Below are 22,591 nucleotides of genomic sequence, written 5' to 3'. Positions count from 1 at the left end.
TATATTTCTATATAACCCCCTGCTCTGCCAGAGAAGTCAAACCCAAAGCCACAACCGCAGCAATAAAGCCAGGAAAGGGAAGGGAATTGCCTCATTGGTTTCGTCCGCAGCGCAGTCTTCAGACTTTCGATTGTTTTGTTCCTCTCCTCCTCATCTTCTTTCTCCAAAGCAATCAGCGATTTTCTCTGCCAAAGGAGGAAGGCACAAGTCAGAAGGGRGATCTCCATGTAAAACATGTGCTGGAGGAGTGGCAGCACCCACCGTGCCAAGCCATGGGGATCCTAAACCTATTCTGGAAGGGCAGATCTTTATGGCAATCACAGGCCTTGGGATAMAGAGCAGTGAGGAAAACCCCTCCAGGGTCTGCAAGGAGGCAGCCTGGACTGGGACAGAGGGGGAAGGCACTGTCTGCAGGGACTCACACAATTCCCACTCTGCTCTGCACTGGTGTGGCCTCACCTCGAGTCCTGGGGGCAGTTTTGGGCACCACAGTWTAAAAAAGGACATTSAAAATGGRCATTAGGCTATTGGAGARAATCCAGAGGAGGCCATGGGGATGGTGAACAGCCAACCCTGTCACTCCCAAGTGTTCCACTGCAACCCACCAGTGCCCATCGGGGTTGGGGACAGTGTCTGTGTGCACAGGATGCATCTCCCACGCTGGATTTGCTCTCCAGCTGGGGCTGGAATTTTGATTCTTGCACCAGGAGAGCAGGGTTGCCTGCTCCTGGGCATGAATGGGGCTCAGCTACAGCTCAAACAACCCCTGAGTGGYTCCTGCAGCACCCGGAGGTGTCAGGGTGAGCCCTGCCAGCCCCGGCTGAGGCTGAGCCCAAGCACTGAGAAGGGTCCCAGCAGATATGAGGGGCTGTGCTGACCCCTGCATCTAACCCAGCTCCTCTTCAGCAGCACGTCAGGGAGATCAAAGCCACCCTCCAGGCATCTGGCAGCCTTTGATCACACGCTCTGCTCAGGCTCAAGGCTCTGCCTGGCTGGCAGCCCATGGCCAGCACTGGGTGTTCCTGCCTTCCTTGGGGGGAGCAGCACATTCCCTCCTGGCTCACAGCCCCTGCTCATCCCTCTGCCACATCCCTGGAAGTGTTCAAGGCCAGGCTGGATGGGCTTGGAGCAATCTGGTTTGGTGGAAGGTGATCTTTCCCACAGCAGGGAGTGGGAACTGGTTGTTTTTTGACGTTCCATCCAACCCAAACCCCAAATCCATGGCTCTGTGAGTGCAGAAACACCCCAGGTGCTGTAGGAACATCTCCATTTTGCAGCTGTCCCTGATGACATTGCCCCTGTTGACACGTGCCACCCTCATGACACTGACAGACTGTCCCCCTGTGCTGCCACCCCACACAGRGGTCACAAGCACCAGGGCAGTGTGGAATACTCACAGCAGCCATGGAATTCAGCTGATCAATGTAGAACTCTGGCCAGCTGGTGGCTCCTTTATTTTCTTCCTGGTCCTGATGGGAGATAAAAAGGAGAAACAAAACCAGAAGATTAGTAGAGATKATGTTAACATCCCCTGCCCTTCATRAYCAAGCAATTCTGGGGCAMCCTTGAGTTCTTGCATTACTTTATATTAATAGAAGTGTAATTTTCTGCTTTTTGAGCTCACCCCTGACAGCTCCAGCTATGGGAACATCACCTGGTTTACTGAACTGCCATGCTTTATATACAATTACACCCCCAGTCTGTGACCAAACTCTGTCCTACTGGTGGTTATCAGCCTTACAGAAACCACACTGAAATTTTACATCCAAATCTCCCTTTTTTCAATTCCAYGGTGCCCTTGAAGCTTTGGCTGCACAGCCTTGAATATGCTTGGGGGGAAAAGGTTTTTTACAAGCAATGAAGAGCATTTAAATGTGACATGATCTAGGCTGCACTCCTGGAGCAGAACCATGACTTATCAACATATCAAGACCCTAAGAGAGACTGCAGGCACAACAAACAGTTCCTCTGGGGGCTTCAAAAGTCACTAGAAGGGAGCATGCATCTGGCAATGTCACCACTTAAAAGATGTCACCTTTGGGCCCATGGTGTGTGACACTGAGTGATGCAGAGCCTTTTTTGGCCATCCTGGGCTACGATGCCSTGTGTCTGTCAGGGATCATGAGGGGTTCTCGGGTTCTACCTTGTTCTTGTAGGACATGACTGAAGGACCTCAGAGCTCAGCTCAGACAACTAATTCTGCACATCCCCAGGGGTGGCACGGAGTAGGTAGGCAGATTTTGAGGGAATACTTTATAATTAACATTTTCCCCACTTATTTTTCCTAAAAACATATATATCAAAAGAAGAGGATTTCACAGCAGAAATGCCACACAGGTCTAGGCTTGAGTCAGCAAATTCTACACAAATYCCAGACATTTTCCATGGGTAACCATGTCCTGATCACAGCCTGACTTGCTGCATGGCTCTGTCCCCTCCMTAACTTTCAGAGATGTTTGTAAAACTCATCCTCAAGCACAGCTGCCTACGATGGCAGGAGCTGGACAATCTTCCYTCTGCCCCATCTGTGCACACAGAAGCTGTGGCTGATTCCAGTGAGCCTGAGGAGCAGCATCCCAAATATTTACTGTGGCTCGAGAGCCGAGTGTGGGAAACATTTGTGCACCCGAACTTGCCGAGCTGCAGAGTGCCAGGACGAGGACACACGAGTCAAGGACAGGTAATTTGGACCAGATTCAGTTTGGCCCCGGGCAGCACAGCCTGTGCTGGCAGACCTGACCCTTCCTTGTGCTGTGCCTGGCTCCAGGGCAGCGACAAAACAGCTTTGAGAGCAACGAGGGGCCTGGAAAGCTCTGTCCTTTGCTTTAACATTTCTCCTGACCCCACAGTGCCCCAGAGGTGCCCAGCAGCTGGGCTGAGGCTCAGGCTACCTGTCTGCTCGCTGTCAATTCTGTCTGACATGGCCATTGAGCCTTTCAGCTCCTCAGCTGAGCCCTGTGCAYTCATGCCAACCTCCTCCTCATTGCCTTGTGTCCTGCCAGGGGCAGGCTCTGTACAAAGCTGGTGGCCGTTCTGATTTTCCCAGCTTTCCTGCCCTGCTTCAGAGTCCAGCACACAAATCAAATGGTGCTCCTGGGGACAGCAGAGCCGGGACACTCATGGGTGCCTTGACTATGGTCATGTCACCTGTGGAGGTGACAGTGGAGGTCTCTCCTCTTACAGGGAGCATCTCTTTCCCAACAGAAGCACCATCTGGGAAGGGTGGCAAGGTCCCCAGCCTGGCACAGCACCAAGAKGTGTCCAGATGTGCCCAGCCRGGAGACCTGGGCAGGGAATGGGATCCATGCTGAGGAAAGCAGCAGGGCTGGSTCATCCCAAATCCCAGGACCTTCCCACGTGCTGGGAACACCTGCGAGGCAGGCAGGGATCGGGACCTGCTGCTCGTTTAGGGTTGAAAAGAAGCGGTGGAGCAAACAAAGGTCTCCGGGGGGGTGGAGGGGAGGCTGAACAACAAAATTGGCTAAACTGCTCATTTATAATTAACGTGCTGCATTATAAATATTTCCCTTTGCTCGGCTCCCTCGGGCTCTTGCATTTCCTCCCTGAAACCCCCAATTTAGAAAGTGCTCTCAATTAAGTGCAGCAGAACCTCATTAATTCTGACGAGCAGCTGGGCAGGCTGGCCCAAAGCAGCTTCCCAGGCAGAGGGGGACTGCACAATAAAGCAGGCAAAGATCAGGGCAYGGGCTTCCCTCCCCTCTGCTCGCTGCAGGACGTTGCTCAGTGGTAATTACTGGGGCTAATGGTCTACAGCACACTGATAAGTGTCCTTTGGTGTGCTCCTGGTGGTAAAGAAATCTCCTGACAAAGCGACAGCCCRGAGGGAAGTGAGTCACAAGGCTCTGCTCAGCGCCAGGAGGAGGGAGGAACCTCTCTGGCTTCAGGGTTTGGAAGGGTGAACGTGTAAAATAGTTTCTCAGCACCCAGGGTGGGTTTTGGGGATGTGGGTTTTGCAGTCTGCCTTTGGGGAGGGATGCCCAGACACAGAGCTGAGCACCTCCAACATCAGCTCTCCAGGGYGCTCCATCACATCCTGCCCAGCTGGCACCAAGGAAATGAACTCTCCCAATTTCTGATTCTCTGGGCTGAGTTTTTGTAGTTTTTGTTGTATTTGCTCTCAAGAAGCATAGGATGAACTCCCTGGAGCCCAGACTGAGCTGGTCTGTCAGATGAGGGCTGGTGGCTGTAATTTCACAGTGCAGGGAAGGGGACCCTTCTCTTCTGCAGTGTTTGCATTGATATCCCCCAATCCCCCACAGTCCTCCAGTCCCCAATGTGCCACCACACACGTGTTCAGCTGCAAAAACCAGGACATGCCAAAGTTGCACAACCAAGGACAAACCTTGCTCCATCCCCTGCTTTGCTCCACCTGCTCCCACCACCTTATTCTTCTTTCCAGGGGCCTGGCAAAAATACAAATCCCATAATCTGCGGCCCTGGTGTCACCATGTCACCCTCTCATGTCACAGGCTCTGCTGTCCCTTCACCCTGAGCTCAGTGCATGAGGCTGATGGGTGCTGCTCCATGGTGGCAGTGGCAGGGTGCTGTAACACCAACCCAATAAATGAGCTCTGTCCCCTCCTCATCCCCGCAGGGAAAGCAGTGCCCAGTCCAGATTCCTCATTAGCAGGAGCTTTTCCAAGTGAGGGTCACCAGTCTGCCAGCTCCAGCCATCCCTGTGCTCTTCCCAGGGAGCTTTCATGCTACCCAGCCCTGTCATGTCTTGGTTACAAGATCAACACTTCCACAGCCTTCATGCCTCCCCCTTGGAGCTTCCCAAAGCCAGACTTCCTTCTCTTCCCAGTGACATTCCACAGGACAGAGGACATGGTGGCTCAGCCAGTGGTGGCTGGAAGCAATGTGAAGGCTGGTCTCAGCCCATTTGCACCTTCATAAGCTGCTGCTCTGACCTGCAGGAATGCAGCTGCTGGGAGCAATGGAACCTCCTGCTCCCAGCATGTTCCCATGGTGGTGGGGAGAAAGAGACACCTGTGGTGCTCCTCAGTGCTTTGTCACACCTGCTTTGCTCCCTAAACAAGCTTCTGGCACCATCTTTGAGATCCTCAGTCTGCAGGTGATGTCCCATCTGCTTCCCTACAATCACAGCCCACAGTGGTGCTGATGGATCTGGAGCTGCTTTGGGATTGCTGACGGTGGCTGCCTGAGTTCCCCACTCACCTGATGCCCAAAACACCAAGCTACATCCTACAAGGCTGGAAGGTAAGAGCAGACAGCTCCTTGCAAACCCCAGAGAGACCTTAATGGTCTTTTCTCCACAGTAACAAGTGATAGGACAAAAGGAAATCGCCTCAGGTTATGCCAGGAGAAGCTTAGATTGGATATTCGGAAAAATTTCTTCACTGAAAAAGTGGTCAGGCACTCGAACAGGCTGCCCAGGGAAGTGGTGGAATTGCCACCCCTAAAGTGTTCAAAAAACGTGTGGATGTGGCACTCGGGGCTATGGTTTAAGGATAAATATTGCAGTGCTGGTTAATGGCTGGATTCAATGTTCTTAGAGGTTTTTCCAATCTTAATGATTCTATTATTTTGATGGTTCACCCCTCTCTTGGCACCATCTCCAAGGTTGGTTTGCCCCATGAGAACTTTGCTCCGGAAAAGTCACAGAAAAGGATTAACAAAACCCTCCTTGGCTGGCACCTGCTGCAAAAACAGGAACACTCCCTTCATTTTTACACATTGTCCTGACACAACTTTTATTTTGCACAGTGCTCTCCACTCCTCCTCCACAGTGGCAGAGCAAGGGAAAGCTGGCAGCCCACTGAATTTTGGGAACCCCTCTCTTTCTGACTGCTCTGGATGATCCCCCTGGATGCTGTCTGCAAGGTCAGGGAGGAAGCAGGCTGTGGCATGGATGGGTCTGCAGCCTGCATGAGAGGGTTAAACCCAGCCCAGCTCCACCAACACTGCCCAGCCTTTGCCAGAGCCTCCCAGAGCTCCYTCACCCCTCCAGGTATCCCTGGCACAGCACCTGAATGATTCACCCAAAGCTGCTTCCCCGTGGGGCTGTGCTGCAAAAGGCTGGAATTTCACCAGACTCTCCCCAAGCTGGAATCTCAGGGTCTGAACCAGCCCAGCCCAGCTCACTCTGGTTTTTCCATATGCTAACACTTCCTATACCCTCTCTCTCCTCCACAAAYACACACATGCCCTCGTGCGCTTTTCCCAGGGTTTAAAAATTATGCTCCCCATAAGCAAATATAGCATGACCAGATGCCTTTCGTAGTCAGCTGGTTCATTGTTTGAAAAGCTTCACTTTAAAATCTAAAAAGATTGCTAACAGATGCATTTTTTGGCCGGGGAGCAAGAAAAAACCTTGCTTAAACAAAAGTGTGTTGTGATTGGAACTAAAAGGGGAATTACCTTGGAAGATAAAAACTATAAACATTTCCAAGTGAAAAACACCCCCAGCCATGCAAACAGCCAGCTTCTCTCGGTCAGCCTGAGCAAATGATACCTGAGATGGTATTTCAACCTGCTGCTGCAATAACAGCAGGTATATCTGAGTGCTCAGAGGCCATGAAATCCTTCTCATCCATCCCAGGTGACCCTGGAGCATGGCAAAACGCCGAGCTATTTTATCCTCCCCTCCCCTGCATGCCATCTTTGTCAGCTTTTGCTCTTAGCTCTGCTACTACAGCAAAAATATCGGGAGCTGATGCTTTTTAAATGAAGGAAATGGAAGGCAAGCTCCAGGAAYGAGCTGCAGAACTGAGCAAGGACAAGTGGAAGAGCGAGCTGRAAGGCAAAGCTCTCTGGAGAGAGTGGGTGGAAGGCACAGTTGAAGGGGAAAGAAACTRTCTGGCTGGGAAATTGCAGATTATTGGAGAGACATCACTCATTTCCCCATTTATCACCCATTTCCCCATCCTCCCCTGAAAAATCACCATTTTCTGCCTCTTCTTCATGCAAAGGGAATGTTTGCTACCTGATGGTTTTCTACCTGATGCCTGAGGAAATTTTAGATACAAGCTTTGCCTCGCACTGCTCAGAACAATACACCCAGGGTTAGTGATGCCAYTGGGTTTTCAACACAAGCTCACAGAGCTCAGCATCATTTGGCATCCCTGTGGGTTGTTTTTCCTTTACTCCTGCTCAGCTGGACCCAAAGGGAGAGGGGCAGAGCCAGACCCTGTGCTCACATGAGCTGGTTTTCAGTATCCCTTCCACTGGATACTCATTCTGAGCTTCTGCCCAAACACCCTGTGCCCACCTGTATTTTGAAGCTCATAAAAGCCACCCTTTGAGCTGCTTTAACAGCTTGACGTGATATTCACGTGCTGACAGGAGCCAAATCTCCTGCGGTTCAGCAGGACCTGCAGACTAAGCACAAAGAGTTAATCATTAACTCCCTCTGGAGCGTGGCCTCTGGAAAAAAGGCCATCCTGAGTCACCCCATCCACCGAGGCAAAGCCACAGCCAAAGAAAAGCAGATCTGGAAGCYCTCCTGCTTCCTCCCCGCGCTTCCGAGCAATATCCTCTCCTGGAGAGCGGGGCCAGCAGGGAGCGAAATATTTTGGGATGAGGTATGAAACRAGTCATCGTCCAGAAATACCACTTSTAAAAGCAGATTTCATCTYGYTGTCGATGCATCTCCGCCTTTGCATTTCCCTGCTTTATCCCAGCCCTAGAGGGGCTGATGACTTCAAAGAAGGTCTCTCCAATAATCTTTAAATCTCTCTCCTGACCCGAGCACTGCACGGCTGCTGGATTTAGTGCACACTTCAGTTCCTGCTCGGGCTGCTGCTGACACAATTCACCAGCCCCATCACGAGGTGCTTTTTGTCTCTCTGTCCCCTGAGTGACACAGGGTGATGCAGAGGAGCTCATGTAGTGCAACCCCCTGCTCCCAGCAGGGTCGAGGATGGATCAAACCCAGCATTTCCAYGGATGGAGAATCAGGGAGGACAAAGCCTCCACCCTGCCAAGCCAGTTCTGTGGGTTGGGATAAAACCAGCTGCTAGCAGGGCAGAGAAACCAGGATACAGGGCTGCAGGCCAGGGGGAAATATTCCAGGGAAAGAAATATGCCTGGGGAATAGCTGGATTTCCCCTATTTCCTCTTGACAGGCGCTGCCAAGGCCAGGTGCTGTCAGGTCCCTCTCCAGGACAACCCAGCAAAACAAACTGTCTCATTTTTGGTTCCCTTTCATGAAATCTTGCCCATCCTGGGAATATATAAAACATGCAACATCTGGGGCGCAGTCTGGAGAGCTGACACTGACAGCAAAGCAGAAGCACCAGCCAAAATTGGCAGCAGAGGAAAGAGTAAAAACTGTTCAGGGGATAATTTTGGATTGCTGGTAAGTCAGGCAGCTGCCTGAGASTGATGTGCACCTTTGCCAGCCCCCTGGGACCCATCAGGTGAAACTGGGTGTTACAAGCAMCTCAAGCAACAACTTGGTGCTAACACAGGGTTTAGGCACATCCTGCACTTCCCAAATCATCACCACTCCGAGTGTAGCCAAACCAGGGAGGCAGCACCACTGTCCTACCCCCAGCTCTGCTGTCCTGGCCAAAAAGCAGACACTGCTCTCCAGTCCAGCCTCTCTCCTCGGTGCCAGGCTACCACATGGGTGATTTGGCCTCGTAAAAACACAGGAGCACAAATAAAATAAGATTTACCACGAGCTGCCAGGATATCCACTGGTGTTTTTGTCCCACAGGAGTATGACAGACTAGAGCCTGCTGTGCAGAGAACTGTTCTCCAGACCATGTAATTCTTGATTTCCCCTACTGCTGGAGCCGTCACTGATACAGTCTTGCTGATTTTTAATTAAAATACAGGAGAAAAGCATTTGTCTCAACCAGTACATCTCCATCAGAGCAAGCAGGGGCACATCTGCTCTGCAGCTCACTGTGATGGCATCACGAGTAGGGAAGGAGTGGCTGGGAATGAGGAATAAGGATCAGAGGAGACCACCAGATCAGCCAGGATCCAGCCTCAGATGGGTCCCTGCTCCCAGAACCTCTGAGCATACCACAGACACTTCCATGGCTCCTTCCCCCCCTGAGCAAGGAGCTTCACAGCACAGCCTTTAAAAAACCATGAGAGGAAGGAGGCTCTGGAAAGGGAAAGAGCCACCATCAGCTCCATCTAAACCCTTCCTGGGGAGATTAGATAGCACGTAATCTCCACTCACAATAATAATTACAYGGCTTTGCTTGATTTAACTCTGCCATTATCCAGACACACCAGAGCAAGGCTTTGCTTATCCACCAGGCAGTGAGGAGCRAGCATCCCCTGCCCATTTCCTTGTTGATCCAGACCAGTGCCTGTAATTTGTTAACATCCCTTCTCCCCTCCGATTTAAATCTCGGGCATGGCAGGCCTCTGTCTAACAATAATGCAGGGATTTCAGGGGTATTTATGAGAGGCTTAAAACTTAATCCTACATGAGCAAGGTAAGCCTGCTCTTGGCCTAAAATGCGGATGGAAAATCTGGTGCCATTGCTAGAGCAGGAGAAAAGAGGCATTAACAGCAGCGAGTGCCCCTCGAGTGGGGCCAGCGAGTGCCAGCACTGCCCAGCCACCTCCTGCAGCCAGGTGAGGGGCACAGGGGCAAATCTGGGAGCAGAATCACAGAACTCTGCAATGGTTTGGGTTGACAGGGATCTTAAAGATCAGCTGGTTCCAATGCCTCTGCTGTCAGCAGGGACATTTGTCCCCAGACCAAGTTGTYCTGACCCTGAACACKTCCAGGGACAGGGCATCCACAGCTTCTCTGGGCAACTTGTGCCAGTGTTTCAACACCCTCAATGTAAAAACCTTCTTCCTTTCATCAAAACTAAATAAACTTTCTATTTAAAATCATTACCCTTGTCCTACTGCAACAGCCCCTACTGTAAAGTTCATCCCAATCTTTTTATCAGCCCCCTTTGGGTATTGGGAGAGGCTCTAAGGAGATGGTGAGAACAGATATCCCAAATACCACCTAGAATCCCAAGAGAGCTGTCCTTGTCCACATCTCTTCCCCACCCTGCATGAGAGGGAAGAAGCTCAGCACCTAAAGTCTCTTACTTTTTTCTTGCTGCAGTAGATCTGCCACTTCTTCTCCGCTGGCAGCGCAAACATGGCCTCTCTGTGCTTGTCCGTGAGGTCAAGTTCATCCTGGRAAGGGGAAAAGAAACACAAAACATGAGACATGAGTACACAGAGGGGTGATGGCACTGATACAAACCCCAGACAAGCAGTGTAAATCAATGTGGGGCCACACCACATTGGGGTGCAGCAGCGACCCCACAGCATAATCCCTGGACTCCCCATTTCTCAGGGYAATGATGCCAATTCTCATCCTGCTCTTGCTGACCTCCCCTGACCCTGGGCTGCAAACTTCACTGCCTTGTTCCTCCCAGACACTGCCTTCATTGCTTTTAAAGGCTGCAAGTGTTTTGGAAAGGACTCCACAAAGCTATTACAGCTGCCCACAAGACTCACACTGACAGCTTCAGGTGAGCAACCTCATCTAAGAAGACACACATAAAGCAAAGAAAAATTCAAACAGGACCTTTCTTTTTTACCATCACTGCTTCACTGGAGCACCTCACCCCAGCCCAGTGGTCCAGCCCATTTCCATCGCTGACACCCTCACAGCATCAAAAACCGTAGGTGTTTTGGCTTTTGCKTTGTTTTCCTACAGCTAAAAATAGAAAGCTCTTTTCCTAATACCTACAGTTCATAAAGAGGTACATCCTCTCCATCAAAACTGGATCACGTACTGCCTGGCAGAGATAAAGCTGTTTACTGACTGAAGCCTTTATTGGTTTATCTGATGTTTTTAAAGTACACATCCATTTTTGACTTGGAAGCTCAGTTAGCAGCGTGCCCTCCGCCGGGATGCCCGAGTATTATCAAAGCCTCATCGCTTCCTGGTGCTAGATGTAGGTCAAAGCTTTTATGAGAGAACTAAATAAAACATTCTGGCAGGGCTGGGAGGCTCGTTGCTAAAGCCAACATTGATCTTAGAACCATGGGCGTCTCTCAAAATCATCACCACTGATGACAATCCCCACGCTRGAGGGGTTTCAGGACAGCAGTGAGAGACTGGAGGGGCTGCAGAAAATCACAGGAAAGCCCTGCCATGGCYTCCAGACAACTCATCCCACCCAGACAGTGGATTTAAGTAAGAGGATCTCCATTAAAAATTACAGACTTAATTCCAGCAACTAAAAAAAAAACCCACATGGAGACCACTGTTAAAAACTTTAATGCCTGAACAATAACATTTATCARCTAAAGCTGGCAGCTCCTGTACCCCAATCAAAGCCCCATTTAGGGAAGGCTGAGCAAGAAGCCTTTGGGAAAAGATGGGTGCCTGCATCAGCAAGCCCATAGGCCACCAGGAAATTCAGCTGATCTAATTCAAGCTCACATTGYACCCAGAAGCCAAGGAAGGGCGCCTTCACCTCTCTTGTAACCCAAACTCAGGGGCCCTTCAGCACAACAGCGAGTGACAGAGAGCTGCTGACTGTCCCAAACATCTCAGAARGGTTAATATATCCACTGCAGGTATGGATTTCCCTCCTTGATGAAATTACTCCTYAAAACGAAAGGTGTCRTGGAGCTTTTTCTATTATGTATTCMTGGAGGAGGGTTTGCCTCTTCCCTGACTTTTTTACCCCAAATCTTCAAACCATTGTACTGCACAGAGCTGGTGGAGTTCTGGAAGCAGACTTGGACACCCTTACAACAGAAAAAACCATGCTGCTACAGCAGAGACTGGGGAAAAAGAGAGGACTGAGAAAGCCTGAGCCCAGTGCGAGACGTCTCATCCTCCTGCATCCAGGGAGGAGAACCTGGGCAGGGACTGCTCCAGTGAGTGCCATTTTCAAACACTCCCACATCCTTACAATTTGGGAGGTCAGASATTCATATCAAGCAACCCCAGCCTTGGGCAAGTCTTGTCACCCTTCCATGCTTCAGAATCAAAACTGCACTTCACCTTTGTCTCCTCAGGCTATGAGCCAGTCAAACACCCAAGCTCTGCTTCAGCCCCAGTTCACAGAATCACAGGRTGGTTTGRGTTGGGAGAGACCTCAAAGATCATCTAGTTCCAACATCCCCCACCCACTAGAGCAGGKTKCTCAGGGTSYCAWWMAACCTGGCCTTGAACACTTTCCTGCACATCTAAAGGTGACCAAGAGGATGACACCTACACAGGGACCCAACTGAAATTCAGCTCATTGGAAAAGTAAATCTGGGAGTGTGGGAGGGGACAAGGGTCTCTTGATGAGTATTCATCTCCGTGGAGAGGGTTTGAGAGAGCACAGGAAAATGCTTCCACTGTAACTCCACTTTCTGACCATGTCAATCTGCTAACCAGGCATGAAAGCATCAGCCATGCACATCTGCACTTAGGTACTTAGGAAAATATTTACTGAAACTTTCAAAATACCCATACCCTAAAAAGACAATTTGTGCAAATGCAAAGATTTATTAACCAAGAAAAAAAATCTTAACAGAGCTGAAGCCTCAGCAGGAGCAAGAAGGGACAAAGCAGAGGAACATATTAGGTGCTGGCACATGACAACGTGCAAACACATCCAAAAAAGGTGCAGAAACACTTCTGAGTCTCACACAGCACATTTCATTGTGCCACAGCTCTAACATGTTCAGTCATCGCAGCCCTGCATCACTCAGCAACACCTACCTAATGATATCTTGCARGATGCTTGGGAGAGGTGTTTAAATAAATACTGTGTGGCACCCAGTGAATATGAAAATCCTCATAATCAACGAGTGACTAATGACTGTTATTCAGAGCCATAACAGTGACTCAGCTGTGAAGAGTCAGGTCTTTGCTGGTTTTACATGAATGGGGATTCCTGCAGCCACCTCCAGCCCTTTGCTTACGCTCACTGATGTGTATCTCAGCACAGGCTGCTCAGAAAATGCCCTTTCCAACTCCAAAAGATCAAGAAAAGCCAGGAACATCAGCTGTTTTTTGTGGGCTCACAGCCCACTGTAGCAATGCAGCTCCCACACAGCCCTTAACAATCGACTGCAGTCGCAACGCGGCAGAGAAACCGTGCAGAAACTCCAACCCATATGGGCCCTCAATTAATAATCACGAGCTCRATAATTAGGTGATTCTAGCTGGCAATTCATTTTATGGGCCGTTTGCAATCCACTACAGCATGCAATGCTGGCAGCTGTGGAGGAGTGAGAAGACAATTGGTGGGTTGGGGTCCATCACCCTCACAGCCTTCACCCCTCATTTCAGCCTCACTTTCCACAGCTCTGCCCCTTCCACCTGACCCCTCCCATGTCAGGAGCTGCCAACTTCACTACTGTAATACTTCTTTGGAATCAGGTCAGTGGCACATAAAATAACGGCCTCATTTTAGTACCAAAAGGAAGTCTCTGCCCGGAGTGTTTTTACTGGAAAGAGATAYGCTACTCTTAAATATTTATCCTGTACAGCTAAACTATTCACCTTTACATCAGGAAACATGTTTCCACATTAAATCTTCATTTGAATGTGGTTWAAAAAAAAARAAAAAMCCTCAYAGGGAAGCTTTGATTCTCAGTGTGTGTTTTGCTTTTTCTAGGAGGCACAACATTTCTGTGCCATTTGCTCTGCTGATGGCTCTCCAACCCAGCCAAGCAAACCTCCCCCTCTCTCTCTGAGCTCCTCTGAATGTGACATCTCACACTGTTGTCCTAAAGTTACCTAAGAAATGTGTGGCTCAGCTCAGGAGCACAAGTCCACGTGCCAAACAAGTGGAGGACACACAGCAGCACTCAGGGATGRTGTTCCCATGGTCTGCACCACCCCAGGTTGGCAGCTCAGAGCTATGAGGAGCCTTCTGGTCCAACCCCCTGGTCAAGCAGAACCACCAGAGCCTCTGCCCAGAGCCATGTACAGATGGCTTTTTGAGAATCTCCAAGGAGGGAGATGCCACCACCTCTCTGGTTTGTAGCCACCTCCTGAAAGCAAAGCCAGAAAAAAACAAAAAGCCACTGGAAGAAATGTTCAAAGAGCATCAAGTGCAGCCTCAGCCTCACAGCAAGTCCTCACTGMAAGCTCCTGTCCCTGCCTTTTCACTCATGCTGTGTTTTAATGAGCTTCTTCCACAGACTGAGAGCTTCAGGCTGTAATGGGGGCAACAGCAGGAAAACAGCAGGATCTGCAAATCTCCTGACTTTAGAAACAACCCCCAGGATGGGGTCCTGGCGCTGGGGGAGCCCAAGTGCTGCCCACCCGTGTACACAAGACCAGCACGGGTTTTTCCACTACATCCCATAGGTCCTTTGGGCCATCAAATGCTCTGCAAGAAGCAGCTGGGGAGTAGAGGTTAAATAAGAGAGACCTCCCTATAGAGGGGTCTGCAACCCCAAAATACCCTTAGAGGTTGTAGGGAAAAAAAAAGATTAAAAACCTTTAAGAGTAATGCACCTTTCTGGCTGATAAACTGTGCTAAGTGTAGCATACAGAGGAGACTGGGGGTCACCCATTGCCATAACTGAAATAACGATTATTTTAAATTTCCTGGTCTGTGCTGGATTTATATATACACACACACGTATAAGTTTATAGAGTTACAGAAAGGCTTGTTTTGGAAAGRACCTTAAAGATCAGCTGGTTTCAGCCCACTCCTCATGAGCAGGGATGCCACCCACTAGATCAGATTGCTCCAAGGCWTTGAACACTTCCAGGGGTGRGGCATCCACAACTTCTCTCTCTCTGGGTTTACATATACATACATGTGTGCATATACACATATAAACATATGTACAAACACCACTGGACCAATAAATGTCCAACATAATAAAGAGCAAGCAAATTTACTCCTCATGTATRGATGCACAAAGCTTACAACTTCTGYGAGGCTATAGCASSTAATGATGAGATCTCCTGCATCATCAAATAAAGCATGAGAGATCCAAGATTTAAAAAGATTTAAAAAAYAAAATAGAAGGAACAAAACCAAGCGTGAACTTTTTGGCAACAATTGGCATTAAGGGGTCCAGCATGGGAATTAAAAAGTGCATAAATAATGGCCTGTTGAAGCCTGCACCACCTTCCTTTCTCATATATAGCGGGGTCATATCGCTTTTTCACTCTCTTCCAGGCATTCTTCTCCAAGTTCATCAATTTGATTTATCCCAGAACGCTGTGGTGTCAGGGGAAATGGCAATCAGCATTTTTTCCCCTGTTCCTCATCTCATGTTTTTCCGCTGCCGGACGGCGCTGCCCGTGCGGCCGSAGCAGCAGCTGCTGCTTCCCCTGCCGGCCCTGCTGCCTTCAGCAAACCCCTGCCTCACAATACACCTTACTCAGCTCRTTAGTTTCTTTTTAAGCTGTTTTCTTGGGAAAAAAAAAGACATTGATTCTTATTAATCAGTGGCTGTTACAACCAACCAACCACCTCCGCACGCTGGAGGAGCTCCGCTGGCTGCAGCTTTATTTAGGCAATTACAATTCTCAGTGTACGTAGATTTATCTCAAGGTTTTTTTTTTTAATTCTTTCATTTTTATTATCACTAATAAAAATGCCTCCTCCCACTTCTTTTCAGCTACGGTACCYTGAGAGCTTAAAAACAGCCCCTCAGACAAGCCAACCCCTGCTAATATTATCACTGTGTATTTTTAATTTCTCCGTGACAACCTGCAGCTGCAATTGCAGAGCATGAACAAAAATCAACTATTCATATTTCTTAATGAATAAGCATAACAGATAAAAGATTATTATTCATTTTGCCTTTATCATGTAATGAATCTCCTGAATAAAGGAAATTGCTCACAGCAAGGGAACGAGTAGCAGCAACAAGAAGTAACAGAAGCACTTCAAAGTGCTTATGCCTAGTCAACCTCCTCCCACATTGAATTTTTTGTCCCCCAATCCACCCTGCTCAGTCATTGACCTGAAAGCATTGGACAGATATAAATAAAATATATRTTCCTTCCTTCTTCTGCAGGAAAGATTATGGCCATCAATAGCTGATTTAGCTCTTCAATAAACTCCAGCTGCAGTTGATTTATTTTCCCGTCAGTTCAAACACCTAACTGAGGGAGACAGCATGTAATGCTTTAATAATATTTAATTTGGGTAATTATTTTAATAGGSTTAAGGTTTTAAAGCTGCTCATATTTGAATACTAGTGTGTTTTAAGTGAAATRTCCATTTAGGTTTCTCACTCCTTTTTGTTATCATACATCTATAACCTCATATATACTTTTTCTTTAATGTAATTTATTGAGCTCAACCTCCTGTGACCTTTTCACCRACCCCATCTGGAAGACCTTTCTCCCATTTTAATTAACCCAGGGTACTTTTCCAGTCTGAGTTATTGATCTACACAGTTCCACCCTGCAGAGCACTCTCAGATCTTGGAGCCCTGCAGGTGCATCACCAGCTCACTTTTTCCACACAATTGTACATACATCCTGAAAAAAAACAACAAAAATATGTATCAGCCTATTATCTACTCCTGTGACAGCTCAAATGGATTCAATCCACTCAACCAGAGMTGGGGATGGCTGTTCTCTGGTGGGTGCTCCTCCTACTGTAACAAAGCATAGAGCTGGCAAATAAAAAAGGTTTCAGATGTGGACCTCTCACCTCTTTACAGAAATAAAGCAGCAGCTCCCTTTTCAGTCAGATTCTACAATGCTTCTGTTGCTGGCATCCCAGGGAGCTGCTGAAACTGGAAATCAAGCCAATAGGTCAAGTGTAGCTTCAAATGTCCCCTGCCTGACAGGGATGCTCAGATAGGAATGCTGTGCATGGTCAGTCTGGGGCTAAACTGYGCCAACATTTCCCAGATAATGCCCTGGGAAGGGTTTAAAAAAGAGGTTGGATGGGAATTAGAGGCTGCACACCAACTCGATCCTGAAAGTTTCCTCCAAGATGTACCACTCTGGATGTGGGACCTAAAGAATGCAGTCACGGGATGCAGAAGCCACGGGAAGCAGGAGCCAACTACAGCCTGATGCTGAAGGAGCAACAGAGGATGGACAAGTCCTCATTCCCCCACAGACCTGGCTTTAGTCACACCTGGCACCCTAAAGGCATTTTCAAGAACTTGCTCAGATGCAAAGCAGAATCACCCTGAGAGGAGCTCACTTCTGACCAAGTCTGGATCACACTCGGAGCAATCTGGTCTGGTGGAAGGTGTCCWTGGCCAGGGCACGGGGGTTGGAATGTGATGATCTTTAAGGTCCTTTTCAACACAAACCATTCTGGGATTTCTGTGATTTCAGGGGCTGACAGGCAGCGAAATATCAAGTGCAAGCAGGCATCAGACTGGTTTAGGAATGCTGGATGGGAAAGGGAAGCTGATCCCTGTAAATAACGGTATTGACTGGAATTCTGGGGTTCATGGGAATCAGGATCACTGGGCTCTCAGGCAGGATCCTCCCTGCAGGGCTGTGAAAGCCTCAGCTGCCAAGAGCTGACCTTGGTGATGTTCCCACGCTGAGGAACACCCAGACTGTGCCAACACCAGATASTCCAGCAGTACGGACAGCTTCCACTGGTATCTGCAAATGGACACAAGGCAGGCACAGCCTATTCCCAGCAGGAATGCTGCCAGCTGAGGCTGGCCATAAAGCACAACTCCTCTGCTGCTCAGACTGCTCCTAACTCCAGCAACACCACCCAACCCCTGAGCACAGGAAGAAGATTGCTGCTGGAGCAGATTCCCCATCCAAAGAGGCTGGTGCCCTCCGTGGTGACCCGTGCCAGAAATACTTGGAGCAAGTGCAAGCCAAAAGCCTAAATGGCCCAATTAAGATCAACCAAGCATTACTGAATGAGCTGCCCAGGCATCTCCAAGGGACRTGGCCTCGTCTTTTACGAAGTGCAAAGTGGAAAGCATTTAGCAGGTAGACTATATTATTTTTCCACTTCRGTTGTACTTCTGGAAACAAAGGGCTTCCTTATGTGCTCTCTGCCTTCAGCTGAGACTAACATTGTGCTGTAAGATGGCTTCTTTGTAAAATCAGGGGTTGGGAACAGCATGGTTTTGGGCAAGCCCCCACGCTGGTTTGTAGCTGTAACAGACACTGCAATTGCAGGACTGTTTTAGCTGAAATACAGTGTTTGTCAGTGGATTGGCTCATTCAGGTCCAGAGAACACATGTGGGCAGAAAACAATCTTATTTTCTGACCAAGTAGCTGTGTGACTTCTCTGTCACATGCTTACCTATCAAAAGGTGTATTTAGAGATTATCTGGGAGGGTGTTAACAACACAAGGTGATGAAAACAAGCGCTGGGCTGGGAGCCTGGCAGGTCCAGACAGTTCACATCCGAAAAGCAGAATCTGGGCAGCCTGGTCAAAGCGTCTGAATGGCACATGGATCCCTGCAGAGTGAATTCAGAAGCTGATACAACCCAATCATTTGGTTTTCCTTCTTGAAAGTGAATCATAAGCCATGGGAGCTCAGTTTTGGAAAACAGCAGTGGGATGGGGTCAGGAGCTCCATGATGAGCATCTGGCTCTGGCTTGGCTCTGCAGAGAGGGGTGGCTTGTCCAAGACACAAGGGCAACTGCAATTGTAATTTTTTTCCAGATAACAACCACATGCTTTTCTTTGCAGATACAGGGGAAATGGCTTTGCTCACCATTCAGTGGTTCTCAAAATCCTGAAGTCCTTAATGCTGGAAGGACCAGGCAACAAAACACGACAGCTGACCTGCAAGCATGAAATGCAAAGCTTGGCTTTGCAGCTGATCCCTCAGCTGCTACTTAAAAGCCGTGTTGTTTTGCAAAGCCCAAAACCTCGTACTTTCTCCTTATAGGATTAGAAACCGGGGGAAAAGCACATTACTGAAGTTCCAAAGTACAACTGGATATCACCAGCAATGAGTTCCCAACCTGGAGTGTTATTGACACACAGCAGGGCTCACACTGACCATTCCTCCTCACRTTTGTATGCTCCCTGGTCAAGCAGCACATAAAATAGCATCATCCCAGTGTGCCAAGAGGAAGGGAAGGCACAGCTCCAAGGGATGGTGATGCATGGAGAATCCTACCCCAGCACAGCACATCACGAGCCACAGAGCCCTCGACCACCACGAAGCATTTCAAAGGCARCAGAATGAATGCCTGTGACAGGGGATACTATCTCCTAACTATGTCCTGATAGCATCCAGAGAGCAGCTCGGATGAAATGCATTAGCTGCCCCAAGTACAGCAAAAACAAACGCTGTGATAAATCTTATAAGCTGCCAGAGACCTTTTTATTGTTCCTCAGGCTCGTAAGTTTCCACTACTTCATAAAGCAGCAGGGAGGGAGGGATACAGCCGCCTTCCATGTGAGGGGAAGGCATAAAGCCCAGGCAACATCCGTGGGCAAAACTCTGCTCCCRTCCTGAGTCTGGGGGGCTGGGATACTGCACAGCCACTTGCCTCCTGGTGTCACCTCCCCAAACCCAAAAAAACTTGTCAGCTGGAGTTTGGACAGAGGGATCCAGGGAAGGTTACCTGCTCTGGTTTCACAGGATATAAATGGGCTGCTGTACTCACAACAGGATGCAGGGCTCGATGAAGGTTGCTCTAATTTCTTCCGCATCACTAAGTCAGAAGTGAAAAGKCTGAGAAGCCCCATAGGGAGCAGTAAATGGAATTTCCTCAAAGGCTGAGGAAGACAAGCGTTGAGGAATGTCTGGGGCAGCATCTTCTGTGAACCCATCCCTCCAGCAGCAGGGATGCAGGCTGGGAGTGGGGTTGTGGGGCCAGGGAGAGGCAGCACCTTGTGCTCCAGGGACAAGCAAAGCCACACCAGATTCAGCAGCTCCTCTGACCATCTAAGCTATCTGAGGAGTCACCAGAGCATCGCTCTCATTCTGCAGAGGTGGAGATGCCACTGTGACCCACCCCACTGTGACAGAGCCAGCAAGGAGGGGACCAGGGTCACGCTGGGGCTCCTCCTACCCTCTCCAAACCAAAGCATCCCACCCCCTGCCCGCTGCACACCACCACACACAGAGCRTTTCATTACAAACCTCGCAGTGACAAGGAGTGTTAAGCAGATATAAAGGACATCAGTCATTTACCCATCTGCTGGAAGGCCGAGTTGCCGGCAGAAAATAGAGAGAATTGTTATGGCAAGATCTACCATATGGCACCATTATGTGGAGCTTTGCAAGTGCTTTCTCTGAGCGTGCAAGCAAGATTTCAGCCTTTGAAGAAACGCTGTATTGTTAGCCTGGATACGCAGGAGCCTCTTGAAAGAAGCTGTGGCAGATGGCACAGCTTTGTTCTGTTGCTTCGCAGGCAGTTTGTGCAACCCCAGATTTCCTCCTAGCTGGGGTAAAAGATGAGTGATTCTTCTGATGGCTCCTGAAACTCCTGAAATCCAGAGGAAGCTGCCTGGCAGGTACCACACCTCTGCACGAGCCTCAGGAAGCAAACRCTGCTGACCCAGGCCAGCAGGACACAGCGCTGTTGATGCACAGAAAGCTGCACAAAATCATAAATACTCATCCCAGCCAAAGGAGTGCAAATCAGTAAATCTTGCTGAAATATTCTGCTTTTGTTTGCGCCTCTCTGSCAGCACCTGCTCCTCCCTGGGTGGCTGAGCCTGGCCGGAGCCCCAGCAGGACAGCGGACAAAGAAAAGCCTTTCAGATGGGGCCGGTGTGACATCCCAACAATGCTGCAACAAAACCCATTCAGCCCAGGCTGGGGGACAGGGACAGAAAGGGAAAAGGTTCCTCCAGGAGGAAGCAGTGATCAGTCATTGAGCACAGCAACAACATCTGCATCTGCCCTGGGCCAGGGAAATGCCCCTGCCTGCTGTACACGGCTGGCTGGGACAGGGAGCATCATCCCTGCACGCTGGGATGAGGACCAGGCATTCTTACAGGCTAATTGCTGCATTTTGTGCCCAAGCTGAAAAAAGAACCAGAAAACAACAAAAAACACAAAAAAAATCCTGTTTCCCTGTTGTACCTCCTGAAAAACACTTGCACAGATACAAAATAAACACCTATTTATCTATTCTATTTACCTATCCTAAATAAAAGCCAAAGTGGCCACTTAACATAAAACAGGCCAAAAAACAGACAACAGGAGAGGAGCCCGAGCCTTTAGCTGACCTCAGAGTCACAGCTGCTCCACGTCCCTCTGCAGYCCAGGCCCTCATCCTCTGCTGCTGGCACAGGACAATCACCAATTTCTCACGCTACGGATGTTTCCTGCCTCAGATCAACAGGCACGCTTAAAAACACACAAAGCTCAGGGAATATTTTCCAGAAGGGCYCCAAAAAGAAAGGGATTTTGCCCTTGGATGTAAGCAGCAGGGATCCCACTGTGTTGTTTGTGTCTGTGGGAGGATTGTCCATGTTAAAGGACCAAACCTACTSCTGCCATGTCCCCAAAGATATCCCTATCCCAGTCCTGAAATCCTCCACCCTATCCACTCTGACTCCCTGAYGTGAACAAGTGGGGCAGAAAAGTCACGATTAAGCTGCAAGAGAGGAGCTGGCAAAGGACCAACTCCAGCTGGCAAAGATCCCCTCCAGTCCCTTTAACCTCCCCCAACCCAGAGGGCTGAGATAGCCAAGGACTTTGGAGGGAGCCTTGGTCCCACAGAGCAGRCACAAGCCATCATACCCTGATGGCTGAGCATGCTGGCATCGGGCTCCCACAGGGGTAAAGATCAGCCCAGCACCTCTGAGTGCTTTCTGTGTCTCTCTTCCAAATGTTACACTGTGGGTTTGCACAGGAACAGTGGGATACTTTCCAAACCATTTAACTAACGCTGAAATTTAACACCCGACACCAACAGGTTACTGAGAGCAAGAAGGAGGCGTTGTAAGGAGGGGGGAATTTGCAACTTCACTCCCCTCAAAGGGAATCTGCCCCCAGGGCAGAGCTTGGCTTCCCCCTCCTTCCCACCCAGAGCTGGCTTGGGTTGAGATCTGCCTGATGGGCTTTTTGGGGTGCCAGGGCATTGCAGCTGCTTGAACAGAAGCACAGTGGGCACTCACTATCCCCTCCCCATATGACTTCAGTCCCCACAGAGCCAGCCTGGCTCCTGCTGTTTGTGTGCCCTGGAGCAGCAGCTGCCCCYGGGCCTTTTTCTCAYCCTTGGCTGGGRAAAAATAACTAAAAATCTCAACAGYATGGAGAAGGACTGGMGAGCAGAAGGGCATGCCCCAGKCTGGACTGGCTCCTGCCTCGCTGCACACACAGAGGTTCCCTGAGGCACTGCCCCTGCACGAAGCATCTGGATGAGTTTGGAGATGTTTTCAAAATCCTGGGCTGAGATGAGGTGCCACAGACTTGCTGGGGCTCCAGCACAGAGATGCCTAGTTCAGCACAACGAGCTTTCTGCTGGGGCATAGGGAAAAAGTGACCAATGGGAAAGAATTTGCCCAGGTAATCCTGATTTGGCCAAATTATCAGTGGAGAATGAATTGGCACAGAGACCTTGAGGTGTGACTGACTAGTGTCATGATTCCCAGCTCCCTCTATGCATCCAAGCACCATAGGAAAACCTCACTTCACTGCTGAATGAACTCGAAGTAGAACACCATCCAAAATAACACACCAAAATGTTTTTGCTTAGAGGAAATTGAAGATTTTTTTGGCTGTCAAT

At 49.3% G+C, this 22,591-nt stretch overlaps 1 protein-coding gene across 3 annotated transcripts in view; it reads right to left on the bottom strand.

Moving 5' to 3' along the window:
• DAAM1 (dishevelled associated activator of morphogenesis 1) overlaps nt 1–22,591 on the bottom strand; it is an 87,974-nt gene that overhangs the window by 26,881 nt on the left and 38,502 nt on the right. For all 3 annotated transcript variants that reach the window (XM_057381248.1, XM_057381246.1, XM_057381247.1), the window contains exons 4-6: nt 10,060–10,149; nt 1,398–1,469; nt 91–185 (exon numbers count right to left, since the gene is read on the bottom strand). In XM_057381248.1, coding sequence (XP_057237231.1) covers nt 91–185; nt 1,398–1,469; nt 10,060–10,149 — 257 coding nt within the window. The remainder of the gene's footprint in view (nt 1–90; nt 186–1,397; nt 1,470–10,059; nt 10,150–22,591) is intronic.

The sequence above is a fragment of the Malurus melanocephalus genome, unplaced genomic scaffold (assembly GCF_030028575.1).
Source record: "Malurus melanocephalus ecotype Western Australia unplaced genomic scaffold, MMel_1.1 scaffold_502, whole genome shotgun sequence".
Lineage (NCBI taxonomy): Eukaryota > Metazoa > Chordata > Aves > Passeriformes > Maluridae > Malurus > Malurus melanocephalus.
This window is presented reverse-complemented; position numbering and strand designations above follow the sequence as displayed.